At 38.3% G+C, this 14,372-nt stretch overlaps 1 protein-coding gene across 5 annotated transcripts in view; it reads right to left on the bottom strand.

Moving 5' to 3' along the window:
* The window catches only part of FER (FER tyrosine kinase), a 475,599-nt gene that overhangs the window by 340,113 nt on the left and 121,114 nt on the right, over positions 1-14,372 (bottom strand). For all 5 annotated transcript variants that reach the window (XM_069592654.1, XM_069592657.1, XM_069592656.1 and 2 more), the window contains 3 exons: positions 13,644-13,827; positions 11,445-11,582; positions 10,706-10,825 (listed from right to left, as the gene is read on the bottom strand). In XM_069592654.1, the coding sequence (XP_069448755.1) occupies positions 10,706-10,825; positions 11,445-11,582; positions 13,644-13,827 (442 nt within the window). The remainder of the gene's footprint in view (positions 1-10,705; positions 10,826-11,444; positions 11,583-13,643; positions 13,828-14,372) is intronic.

Raw genomic sequence — 14,372 nt, 5'->3', positions numbered from 1 at the left:
ACATTTTTTAAAATTCCAGTTAGACCACTATAAAAAATGCTAATTTTTGCCAATAATACTATAAATTTGAGAAATATAGCTTCACTAGAAAAGTTTAACAAAAAGGACACCTTTAAATATGAAAGATAGTCAAGTAGAGCAGTCCTCAGGCATTTTGGGTTGAGAAACCCTCTGAAAATCTGCACACACCCTCCCTGCAGAAAGTAAAACAAACATTTCTACAAACAGTTTTAGTGGGCTTATGGCAGACTTTCAATCCTTTCTACACTAAAATCATCTGGAAAGTTTACAAAAAATTCCAATGCCTGGATCTAACCCTCAGAAAATCTGATTTAACTGGTTTGGGTCAGATTCCAGACATCAGCATTTTTTGAAGTCTCCCTCAGTGATCCTAATATGAAGCCAGAGATGAGACCCGCTACTGAGAAACTCCCCAAAATCTCCATAAAATATCTCCATTCACTCACTCATTCAAAAAAGATGTTCATAAATCATCTGCAACATCTGACATCTAGCCAAGAATTCTGAAGAATCTAAGAGAAATGCAGCCCAATTTTTTCTTTGTTTCATAGTCGATTAATTAGCAGTCTGACAGATTGCCAGCATGACCCCTATTTACAGAAAAATTCCAGAGGTCAAAAATTAATGATTCTCACTTCCAAATGAACATAACCTTTCACAAAGGATAGGGTCATGGATCACTTAAACATAAAGGAATGCAAAACGAAAAGAAAACTATTTCTGAAGTCTTCTTTAATACCATCCCTTAATAACGCGTTAAAGTTTTCACACAGGACAAGAAAAAATGTAGAACACAGGGAAACACAGGCCATTAAATATTAGCATTTTCAAAAAGAGCTTTGAGAGTGCTCTATTATAAAACTATATAAAGCAATGTTGCTGTTATTTAGTCGCTAAATCATGTCATGCCCCGTGGACTATAGCCCACCAGGCTTCTCTGTCCATGGCATTTTCCAGGCAAGAATATTGGAGTGAGTTGCCATTTCCTTCTCCAGGGGGATCCTCCCAAACCAGGTATCAAACCCACATCTCCTGCTTGGCTGGCGGATTATCTACCACTGAGCCTCCAGGGAAGCCCTACAGCAATCTTACTAATGAACAAATGCTTAGTGAAAGGATAAGAACTGACATAATGGAAAGGAAAATATTTAGCTTATATTCTCAAGAACTAACATAAGCATTCAAATAATACTGCAAAAAGATGTGAAATAATACTGTATTTATTTAAAATTATTATAAATATGGGCCCCAACATGCTTCCTTATAAAACCCATCAATTCATCTCAATTCTGAAATAGTTTCTATGTATATACAAACCTATATGGACTTTCATTTATTAATAGACTCATTCCATAAGTATTATTCTATAGCTTATTTTTGTCCTCTATCATATTCTCTGGTGATCTTTCCATACAAGCATATATAAAAGCCTATCTTATTCTATTTAAAGCCTGAATAATATGAAGAAATTGTGGAATTAGTATAGACCTACTAAATTCATTTAACCAATACTTTATTGATGAATATTTATGGTATTCCCAGTATTTTGCCAAAATGAAAGGACTACTTAGAGACCTTTACAATACTTGGCCACTATCCGAAGTGTGTGTGTGTGTATGTATATACACCATCATTTATACATATATACTAAAAAGTGAGAAAGTTTAACCTATAAATTGTTTGAAATGTTTTGGTGTATACCCAATTTAATAATTAATGACAGTGATATTATGCTTTACAACAGTTTTCTTGCCATATTTTGAAACAAACAAAAATTTTTCAGATGTCAAGTATTTCCAAAAGTCCCTGAAAAACCCAAGAATTGTGCTCAGAGTGCTTATTATGCCAAGCATTAAACACTAAAAGAAAAACCAATACAGAGAAACATAAAAGAGCGCCAAATAGACAAAAAAAAAAAAAACAGAGTTGGAGTCATCAAGCCCTCTGACATTAGACAAACCTACAGCAATGAAAACAGTATGGTACTGTTCCAAAAATAGACTCATACATCAATAGAAAGGAATAGGGAGCCCAGAAATAAATCCACACACTTAGGGTCAATTAATCTGTGACAAAAGATGCAAGAATACACATGGTGAAAACACAAACTGTTCAACTGGTGCTGAAAAACACCACTTTCTTGTGTATAGCCTCTTGATGAAACTGAAAGAAGAGAGTGAAAAACTTGGCTTAAAACTCAACATTCAGAAAACTAAGATCATGGCATCCAGTCCCATCACTTCATGGCAAATAGATGGGGAAACAGTGGAAACAGTGTCAGACTTTATTTTCGGGGGGCTCCAAAATCACTGCAGATGGTGACTGCAGCCATGAAATTAAAAGATGCTTACTCCTTGAAAGAAAAGTTATGACCAACCTAGACAGCATATTAAAAAGCAGAGACATTACTTTGTCAACAAAGGTTCGTCTAGTCAAGGCTATGGTTTTTCCAGTGGTCATGTATGGATGTGAGAGTTGGACTGTGAAGAAAGCTGAGCGCCAAAGAATTGATGCTTTTGAACTGCAGTGAGAAAACTCTTGAGAGTCCCTTGGACTGTAAGGAGATCCAACTAGTCCATCCTAAAGGATCAGTCCTAGGTGTTCATTGGAAGGAGTGATGTAGAAGCTTAAACTCCAATTCTTTGGCCACCTCATGCAAAGAGTTGACTCATTGGAAAAGACCCTGGTGCTGGGAGGAATTGAGGGCAGGAGAAGGGGACGGCAGAGGATGAGATGGCTGGATGGCATCTCCAACTCAATGGACGTGAGTTGAGTGAACTCCAGGAGTTGGTGATGGACAGGGAGGCCTGGCGTGCTGCAATTTATGGGGTTGCAAGGAGCTGAACACGACTGAACAGCTGTACTGAACTGAGATGAGTGCAACTGTGCGGCAGTGTGAGCACTCTTTGGCATTACCTTTCGCTGGGATTGGAATGAAAACTGACCTTTTCCACTTCTGTGACCACTGCTGAGTTTTCCAAATTTGCTGGCATATTGAGTGCAGCCCTTTCACAGCATCATCTTTCAGGATTTCAAATAACTCAACTGAAATTCCATCACCTCCACTAGATTTGTTCGTAGTGATCCCTTCTAAGGCCTACTTGAGTTCACACTCCAGGATGTCTGTCTCTAGGTGAGTGATCACACCATTGTGGTTATCTGGGTCATCATGATCTTTTTGGTACACTTCTTCTGTGTATTCTTGCCGCCTCTTACTATCTTCTTCTTTTGGTAGGTCCCTGGTGGACTTCCCTGGTGGCCCTGATGGTAAAGCCATCTGCCGACAATGTGGGAGACCTGGGTTTGATCCCTGGGTCAGGAAGATCTGCAGAAGAAGGAAATAGCAACCCACTCCAGTACTCTTGCCTGGAAAATCCCATGGACAGAGGAGCCTGGTGGGCTACAGTCCATGGGGTTGCAAAGAGTCGGACACGACTGAGCAACTTCAGTTTTACTTTTACTTTTCTGTTAGGCCCATACCATTTCTGTCCTTCACTGAGTCCATCTTTGCATGAAATGTTCCCTTAGTATCTCTAACTTTTTTGAAGCGATCTCTAGTCCTTTACATTCTATTGTTTTCCTCTGTTTCTTTGCACTGATCACTGAGGAAGGCTTTCTTATCTCTCCTTGCTATTCTTTGGAACTCTGCATTCAGATGCTTATATCTTTCCTTTTCTCCTTTGCTTTTCACCTCTCTTCTTTTCACAGCTATTTATAAGGCCTCCTCAGATAACCATTTTGCTTTTCTGTACTTCTTCTTGGGGATGGTCTTGATCCCTGCCTCCTGTACAATGTCATGAACCTCCATCCACAGTTCATCAGGCACTCTGTCTATCAGATCTAGTCCCTTGAATCTATTTCTAACTTCCACTGTATAATAGTTAGGAATTTGATTTAGGTCATCCCTGAATGGTCTAGTGATTTTCCCTACTTTCTTCAATTTAAGTCTGAATTTGGCCGTAAGGAATTCATGATCTGAGATACAGTCAACTTCTGGTTTTGTTTTTGCTGACTGTATAGAGCTTCTCCATCTTTGGCTGCAAAGAATATAATCAATCTGATTTCACTATTGACTGTCTGGTGATGTCCATGTGTAGAGTCTTCTCTTGTGTTGTTATAAGAGGATGTTCGCTACGACTAGTGTGTTCTTTTGGCAAAACTCTATTAGCCTTTGCCCTGCTTCATTCTGTACTCCAAGGCCAAATTTGCCTGTTACTCCAAATGATTCTTGACTTCCTACTTTTGCATTTCAGTCCCCTATAATGAAAAGGATATCATTTTTGAGTGTTAGTTCTAGAAGGTCTTGTCAGTCTTCATAGAACCGTTCAACTTCAGCTTATTCAGTATTTCTGGTTGGGGCACAGACTTGGATTACTGTGATACTGAATGGCTTGCCTTGGAAAAGAAAAGAGTTCATTCTGCCATTTTTGAGATTGCATCCAAGTACTGCATTTTGGACTCTTTTGTTGACCATGATGGCTACTCCATTTCTTCTAAGGGATTCCCTCCCACAGTAGTAGATATAATGGTCATCTAAGTTAAATTCACCCATTCCAGTCCATCTTAATTCACTGATTCCTAAAATGTTGAGGTTCACTCTTGCCATCTCCTGTTTGACCACTTCCAATTTGCCTTGATTCATGGACCTAAATTCCAGGTTCCTGTGCAATATTGCTCTTTATGGCATCAGACCTTGCTTCCATCACCAGTCACATCCACAGCTGGGTGTTGTTTTTGCTTTGGCTCTATGTCGTCATTCTTTCTGGAGGTATTTCTCTACTGATCTCCAGTAGCAACCTGGGCACCTACCAACCTGGCAAGATCAACTTTCAGTGTCCTATCTTTCTGCCTTTTCATACTGTTCATGGGGTTCTCAAGGCAAGAATACTGAAGTGGCTTGCCATTCCCTTCTCCAGTGGACCACATTTTGTCAGAACTTTCCACATGACCTGTCTGTCGTGGGTGGCCCTACACGGCATGGCTCATAGTTTCATTAAGTTAGACAAGGCTGTGGTCCATGTAAATAGATTGGTTAGTTTTCTGTGATTGTGGTTTTCAGTCTGTCTGCCCTCTGATGGAGAAGGATACGAGGCTTCTGGAAGCTTCCTGATGGGAGAGAGTGACTGAGGGGGAACTGGGTCTTGTTCTGATTGGCGGGGCCATGCTCAGTAAATCCTTAATAACTCTTTCATCTTGTATTACATTAAAATATATATAAACATACACACATATACATTCATATATATTTTTTAATTGAACTGAATTATTTTAACAGTGCCTATAGACACACTGAATAACTCATTCTTGGAATAAACTTCTTGAGGATAGTCTAATCCTAAGCTCATAACCTGAATTTAGACACTGTTCATTGAAATGTAGCTAAAGCTTTACCTCAGTAAGATGTAAGCAATTAAATCTTACACCACATTATCAAAGATTTATTACCTCTAATTTATTGAATTTTTGTTCATTGCTTCATCACCATAATTAAGAAATAATGATTTATGAGTATAACTATTTTTAGCTCTAATTATACCCTAAAAAGCAATAAAACAAATTCTTCTCTGGCCACAAAATCTCTTACTTTATATATGCTTATAACAGTTAGCAATATTTAGTTTTACCCCATAACACTCCAATATCTATATGTTCATTCTTTCTTGGTGTATTAAAATAAATTGATCAATTATAGCCTAAACTCCTTGAGAGTATTAAACCTTGCAACCTTAAACACATAGTTAATATATCTTGATGGGGCAATATAATGGTTTAAAAAAACAAGAATAATTTATGTCATGTTCCTTCACCAAGCAGCTCAGGAATTAAGGAATGGAATTTATCACTGTACAAGAATTGAGAAACGCTACCATCCATTTTATGACATGCATTCAACTCTATTGGTACAAGCATAGTTCCTCAATCTCAGCATTCCTGACATTTTTGCCAGATACTCTTTGCTGCAGGAGGCTGTCCTGTGACCTGTAGGATGAATAGCAGCACCACGGTCTCTACCTTACCAGCTGATGAATGAAAATGTCTCAGACATTGTCAAGTGTCCCTTGAGAAGAACTGCCCAGGCGAGGGCCGCTGATTTAGAGATAGCTGGCACCGTAACACAAAGTCAAAGTGAGTCTCCTGTGAAGGGGATCAAACTTGGAGGAACAGATTCCTCCAGAATCATATCACGCCTTCTTGGAAAGACCCACTAATGCAGGGAACACCCGATCCACCGTGCCTCTCGTTGATGGTCAGGCCACCATAAGTGTCAAGCCCTCAGCTTCAACAAGTATTTGGTAGTTTCTTCAACCCTGTCTGAGCAATTTGAAAGACATTAACCCTTACCAAGAGCTAGTCCCAGGATCCTACCACTCAGTTAATTATTTGTAAATGCTACATTACTGAACAGTAGAAGGGAGACTCTTTGATTATATTACATAGGGATTTTTTGCTGAATCTTTTGAAATAAAATTTCATTAAGTCAGATGATATACCACGTCCAAAACTGAAGAGAAACTGAGAAAACGTCCAGCTGTATTTTTCACACAGGGATAGGTACATACAACACTTATCAACAAATTTTAGTTTCTGTCATTCCTGACAAAAACCAGGAGAAAGATTAAATATCTTTGTTGCTGTTGTTTAGACAGATGAAATATCTTTGTTGTTGCAAATATCTGACGCTTTGCAACTCCATGAACTGAAGCCTGCCAGGCTTCTTTGTCCATAGGATTTCCCAGGCGAGAATACAGGAGTGGATTGCCATTTCCTTCCCACAGGATATCACTGACCCAGGAACTGAATCCATGTCTCCTGCACTGGCAGGCAGACTCTCTACAAGAAGCCACCAAGGAAGTTCTAAATTTACTTTAAAAGAAGGATGCCTTCATTATATTTTCTTATAGGCAGAGTACATCATGAGAAACGCTGGGCTGGAAGAAGCACAAGCTGGAATCAAGATTGCCGGGAGAAATATCAATAACCTCAGATATGCAGATGACACCACCCTTATGGCAGAAAGTGAAGAGGAACTAAAAAGCCTCTTGATGAAAGTGAAAGAGGAGAGTGAAAAAGTTGGCTTAAAGCTCAACATTCAGAAAACGAAGATCATGGCATCTGGTCCCAACACTTCATGGGAAATAGATGGGGAAACAGTGGAAACAGTGTCAGACTTTATTTTTGGGGGTTCCAAAATCACTGCAGATGGTGATTGCAGCCATGAAATTAAAAGACGCTCACTCCTTGGAAGAAAAGTTATGACCAACCTAGATAGCATATTGAAAAGCAGAGACATTACTTTGCCAACAAAGGTCCGTCTAGTCAAGGCTATGGTTTTTCCTGTGGTCATGTATGGATGTGAGAGTTGGACTGTGAAGAAAGCTGAGTGCCGAAGAACTGATGCTTTTGAACTGTGGTGTTGGAGAAGACTCTTGAGAGTCCCTTGACTGCAAGGAGATCCAACCAGTCCATCCTAAAGGAGATCAGCCCTGGGATTTCTTTGGAAAGAATGATGCTAAAGCTGAAACTCCAGCACTTTGGCCACCTCATGCGAAGAGTTGACTCATTGGAAAAGACTGATGCTGGGAGGGATTGGGGGCAGGAGGAGAAGGGGACAACAGAGGATGAGATGGCTGGATGGCATCACTGACTCGATGGACGTGAGTCGAGTGGACTCCGGGAGTTGGTGATGGACAGGGAGGCCTGGTGTACTGTGATTCATGGGGTCGCAAAGAGTCGGACACGACTGAGGGACTGAAGTGAATTGAATGTTTGAAAAGAAAAAAAAATAGATTTCTCAAAACCCTTTTAAAATTTTATACACTAATAACAAAAACTGGAAAGGAGACTGATATACTAGTCTGTAAGTTCAGTTCAGTCACTCAGTCGTGTCTGACTCTGCGACTTTAATGTGATGGACTGCAGCACGTCAGGTCTCCCTGTCCATCACCAACTTCCGGAGCCTACTCAAACTCAAGTCCATTGAGTCAGTGATGCCATCCAACTGTCTCATCCTCTGTCATTTCCGTTTCCTCATGCCTTCAATCTTTCCCAGCATCAGGGTCTTTTCCAGTGAATCAGCTGTTCACATCAGGTGGCCAAAGTATTGGAGTTTCTGCCTCAGCATCAGTCCTTCCAATGAACACCCAGGACTGATTTCCTTCAGAATGGACTGGTTGGATCTCTTTGCAGTCCAAGGGACTCTCAAGAGTCTTCGGCAACACCACAGTTCAAAAGTATCATTCTTCAGGGTTCAGCTTTCTTTAGAGTCCAACTCTCATATCCATACATGACCACTGGAAAAACCATAGCCTTGAGTAGACGGACACAGTAATGTCTCTGCTTTTAATATGCTGTCTAGGTTGGTCATAATGTTTCTTCCAAGGAGCAAGCGTCTATTAATTTCATGGCTGCAGTCACCATCTGCAGTGATTTTGGAGCCCAGAAAAATAAAGTCTCTCACTGTTTCCACTGTTTCCCCATCTATTTGCCATGAAGTGATGTCACCAGATGCCATGATCTTCGTTTTCTGAATGTTGAGCTTTAAGCCAACTTTTTCACTCTCCTCTTTCACTTTCATCAAGAGGCTCTTTAGATCTTCTTTACTTTCTGGCATAAGGGTGGTGTCATCCACATATCTGAGGTTATTTATATTTCTCCAGGCAATCTTGATTCCAGCTTGTGCTTCTTCCAGCCCAGCGTTTCTCATGATGTATTCTGCATAGTAGTTAAATAAGCAGGGTGACAATTTACAGCCTTGACGTATTCCTTTCCCAATGTGGAACCAGTCTGTTGTTCCATGTCCAGTTCGAACTGTTGCTTCCTGACCTGCATACAGGTTTCTCAAGAGGCAGGTCAGGCAGTCTGGTGTTCCCATCTCTTGAAGAATTCTCCACAGTTTATTGTGATCCACACAGTCAAAGGCTTTGCCATAGTCAATAAGGCAGAAGTTGATGTTTTTCTGGAACTCTCTTGCTTTTTCGATGATCCAGTGGATTCTGGCAATTTGATCTCTGGTTCCTCTGCCTTTTCTAAATCCAGCTTGAACATTTGGAAGTTCACGGTTCACATACTGTTGAAGCCTGGCTTGGAGAATTTTGAGCATTACTTTGCGACCATGTTAGATGAGTACAATTGTGTGGTAGTTTGGGCATGCTTTGGCTAGCTCTTCTTTGGGACTGGAATGAAAACTGACCTTTTCCAGTCCTGTGGCCACTACTGAGTTTTCCAAATTTGCTGGCATATTGAGTGCAGCACTTTCACAACATCATCTTTCAGGATCTCAAATAGCTCAACTGGAATTCCATCACCTCCATTAGCTTTGTTCATAGTGATGCTTCCTAAGGCCAACTTGACTTCGCATTCCAGGATGTCTGGCTCTAGGTGAGTGATCACACCATCGTGATTGTCTGTGTTGTGAAGATAATTTTTGTACAGTTCTTCTGTGTATTCTTGTCGCCTCTTCTTAATATTAGGTCCATACCATTTCTGTCCTTTATTGTGTCCATCTTTGCATGAAATGTTCCCTTGGTATCTCTAATTTTCTTGAAGAGATCTCTTGACTTTCCCATTTTATTGTTTTCCTCTATTTCTTTGCATTGATCACTGAGGAAGGCTTTCTTATCTCTCCTTGCTGTTCTTTGGAACTCTGTATTCAAATGGATATATCTTTCCTTTCTCCTTTGCCTTTAGCTTCTCTTCTTTTCACAGCTATTTGTAAGGCCTCCTCAGACAATCATTTTGCCTTTTTGCATTTCTTTTTCTTGGAGATGGTCTTGATCCCTGGTTCCTGTACAAGGTCGTGAACCCCTGTCACTCTATCAGATCTAATCCGTTGAATCTATTTGTCACTTCCACTGTTTAATAGTAAGGGATTTGATTTAGGTCATATCTGAATGGTCTAGTGGTTTTCCCTACTTTCTTCAATTTAGTCTGAATTTGGCAATACAGAGCTCATGATCTGAGCCACATTCAGCTCCCGGTCTTGTTTTTACTGACTGTATAGTGTCTCCATCTTCAGCTACAAAGAATACAATCAATCTGATTTCAGTGTTGACCATCTGGTGATGTCCATGTGTAGTCTTCTCTTGTGTTGTTGGAAGAGGGTGTTTGCTATGACCAGTGCATTCTCTTGGTAAAAGTCTTATTGGCCTTTGACCTGCTTCATTCTGTACTCCAAGGCCAAATAATAGTCTATAACATTTATAATGGTCTGTAAGTGTTATAACAGTCTATAATAGAAGATATTTCTGCTTAAAGAGAAAACTCCAAAGTCAAATTTTTATACTAAATGCTTTTGACATCTGTAAGTTTCTTTTTATCTCTAATACTCATTGTCCTCATTGAGGACAAATATCTCTGCCATTTACAGGATGAAATGGGGTTAAAAAATTATATAAATTTTGGAAAAAGTAAAACATTATTCTAATATTCTTATGCCATTAATAATTGGGCAAATGAATGTAACATCACACAGAATTTTTATTCTCAGAATTACCAAAATTAGTGATGATAATGGGTAAAGTTAACATATTTCTCAAAACATTTTAGTTTGATCAAACAAAAATCAGTTCATTTTTAGTTACTTTTCATTACTTTCAAGAAAACAAAAATTGGAATTTTAATCTGATAAAGGTAAACTATAAATAGTAACACTAATATTTAAGCTTCAGATTTTCTAAATACTTACATTACTTGCAAACTTTCTGCTGTTAAATTATTCCACATAATCTCATTTGCCTGTAGATTTTCATTTTCTTCTAGTAAGGAAGTATCAAACTCAATTTCTTGCTCCTTAGCAGCCGTTGTTCTAGTAAAGCATGCCAAATAATTTTGATCAATATGAATACCCTATCATAATATGTCTTAGTATACACTAAAGGCAGAATATTTGTTCTTATTTAAAATTATGTTAACAAAGTAGAACAAAAATAAATAGTATAAATCAAACTAAACCTTAGGCCTCAACGATCTAGTCAAGTAATTTCAGCTTAGTTTCCTCATTTGTAGAACACAGGTATTACTCTGTTTCATTCCTTCTTCAATGATAATTAATGTAAAATAAGATGATGCATACATGAAAACATAATAAATGTAGTATCACTATAAAATTTAACACAAACAGAAAACAATAGGTTTATTATTATTACATAGTTGTTACAAAGAAAGTATTACTTCATGAATTAAATATGGGTTTAAGCAATGATGTAATAACTGAAAAACTTTTAAAGATCATTAAATAAATTAAATATCAATAGTTATAATCACTGAGAGAGGACTTTGAAAATAATTAAAAACAGACATATTAGTATGACACAGCCTATGTCCTAACAAAGTTCGTATTTCTTATTTTAATTCATTAAATGATACATGGCAAAAAATAATACTGTCAAAAATACTGAAAGAAGAATGAAAGTATCTATACATACCTATGAACATCTATGAAATTGTTGTATTCCGTGCTAGGGTCTATCTGCTCAACCGACACTTGAATCTCTTTATGGACGTTCACTATTTCCTCGGTGACAAGGCTAGTTATCTGGCTGTATTCATCAAATATACCTTTTCTGAAAAGAAGAAGAAAGTTTTGCAACATTTTAAAGTTTTATCAGGGAAGCACAGGCCCAGAAAGGACTCGGAATGACAAAAATGAGAAATGTAATGCCAGTTTTTACAGACGGTGGCTCCACGCACCACCTTATTTCATTTACCTGGATAGTGAAGTAAACAGAGTCTAGAAATGTGTGCATTACCAGTTAACATTTGATGCAACAGAATAATTGCAAATGATCTACAACATTTCATTTTTCAACATCTATCTAACATGCAAAAATGGAAGCCTGAACTGATCACTTTCTACTTCTAAACAGTACCACAGACAGGCTGGTCCCGCCACATGGGGATCAGGTCAGCTCCTGACCTGTGGGTCAGGTCCTGCGTCGGGAATGTTACTTTCACTGCGTGCGGCTTCCTCACAAGCCCGACCTCCTGGGTCTTCTCTTGCTCCTCGGCCTCTGTTCTTTTCCATATTATACTCAGAATTTATCTGGCTTCTATCTCCAATGACCTTTCAATCTCTTCTGACCGCCAGTCAGTAGCAAAAATGATCGTAACCGTTATTACCCTAATGTAATAAGTGCAAAAAGAAAACTATTCTGTTGCAAAGACCCTAATCCTCAACTTGATAATGCTATGTTGTAAAAATACACAACTGCTCATTTAGTAGCCTTAAAAAGTGTGGATAGACATGTTCATCCTGCATGTACCCAAATAAATATAAGACCCTGATTTTCTTTTCCAAAATCATCACTCACAAAAAGGAATCCTTACAAAATCTCTCTTATTTTGAAGAATTACTTTAGTTTATTTTGAATAGTGAAATACTATTTGGGTAAAAAAAACAAAAAAATTAAATTCAAACTGCTTCAGGCAATGCTAATTTTGAACAATTACAGAAATCACCTGATAGATACAGTTGAAAGAAAAGAGCGAGGTAGAAAAATCAATTCAGATTTAGTAAATGTCCTTGGGGCCTCACAGTTGAAAGTACTGGATGATATGAGTGTAAATGAGCCTCTCTAGATAATTCTTAAAAAGCAATACAGTAAGTTGTTATGATGTTAACACTCATCTTTAAGACAAATTGGGGGGAAAAAGGAAGAAGTCTCCTAATGTTATATGAATGAGTGTCACAAAGCATCCAACTTTAGTGGCATTATATTTTTAACTGCTAGATCTAAAAAAATTTACTAGACAGTAAAGGTAATACACTTGTGAAATTATTAAATGTCTCTAAAGTATGTTCTCATGACGGTAAAGATACTGTTATTTCATATGCGGAGTTTGAGAAAACATTGATTCGTAAAATGAAAGTAGGAAAGGAAATATAAATTTATAAGTCAATAATAGGTAATTTAAAGAAGACATAACTAATTAAATATTTTAAGTAGGCATCTCACTATTTTATGAATACCCTTAAACGCTGACATACTCAGGTTAACTAAAATCTCTTTATCCTTCATTGGAAAAGCGGGGACTCGCCAGCATTACTAATGAGATGAAGTCTACCAGAGGGCGGTGTACTGAACTGACACGTATGGTAAACACGTATGCATGTGAATTACTGACCAACACTGTTAGCCCCCTGAAGGCAAACATTGTGCCCTACTCATTTCTACATCCCCAAGCACCAGTGTGCTTTGCATACAGACAATTTCAATAAACATTTGTTCACTGTAATCTCATACAACTAGAAACAGGCAAATAAATAAATAATTTCCTTTGGGCTTATCAGATGCTCAAGATTTAAACATTCAATGGTCTACAGATAGATATCCACTTTTTAATGCCTATCAAAATATTGATTTTTTTTTCATTTAAATTTCCAGCTAACTGGAACAAAACAAAAGCACCCAAAAAGAGTAAGTGAGCATAAAATGAAGGGATACCAGACAGGAAAATCAAGAAGGACCGAGGGAGAAGAGGTCTGAAACACCCTCTGAGCTAGTCCAGTGACACAGCTTACAAAACAAAGACAAATTTTATACAAAACTTTTAACCGGGAGGAAAACGCAATGTTACAGTCACTTCAGGAAGGCCTTTTACATCAAATGGGAAAGGAAGCTTACAGCGCTTTAATCATTTCTTCTTGCATCTTCTGTAAGGAATCGAGAAGCAGAGGAAGCGTAGTGTCATAATACTGACTCTGATGAAGCTGTGCCCCTTTCAACGCCAGAACATACTGATTATGCAACACGTGGAGTTTCATCGTGGCTTTATCATAACGTTCCTTAGCCTTTTCAGTTTCTTTCCCTGGGGAAAAAGAAGTTGAATGAAGTTAAGAGATCATTTTAAAAGTTCTATCTTCACTGTATGCAAACTGAGTTTCTCATATATTTTATGAATAATCAAAAGGCTACTGAACACGTATTAATTTGTCAGTACTTTGTACAAAGGATGCTCTGAAGCAAGTGTACCCTGCAGGAGCTGTTTGACGAATAAAGGTCAATATACAATTTTTTTGAAAAACTGTACAGATATTTGCTCCTTCTCATCTTCAAGGAGCTTACACCAAATTGGAATGACAGTACGTGTGAAACTGCATAGCCAAGAAAACTAGAAAGTTCGTGAATACTGATAAATTTGAAGGTCCACTTTTGAGATGTCGATGAAGATCAGGGAAGTCAGAGGAGACTCTGCGGAGAAAGCAGACCTTAAAAGACAAGGCAAGCCTGGAAAGGCATAGGAGAGCAGGCAAGACGGCAGCTCCTTCACCTCACTCTCTTTCTCCATTTACTCCTTCACTTCATTCAGTAAAAACTATTAACTGCTCATCCCCAGGAACTGTGCTAGACACT

Source organism: Ovis canadensis, chromosome 5 (assembly GCF_042477335.2).
Source record: "Ovis canadensis isolate MfBH-ARS-UI-01 breed Bighorn chromosome 5, ARS-UI_OviCan_v2, whole genome shotgun sequence".
Classification (NCBI taxonomy): domain Eukaryota; kingdom Metazoa; phylum Chordata; class Mammalia; order Artiodactyla; family Bovidae; genus Ovis; species Ovis canadensis.
This window is presented reverse-complemented; position numbering and strand designations above follow the sequence as displayed.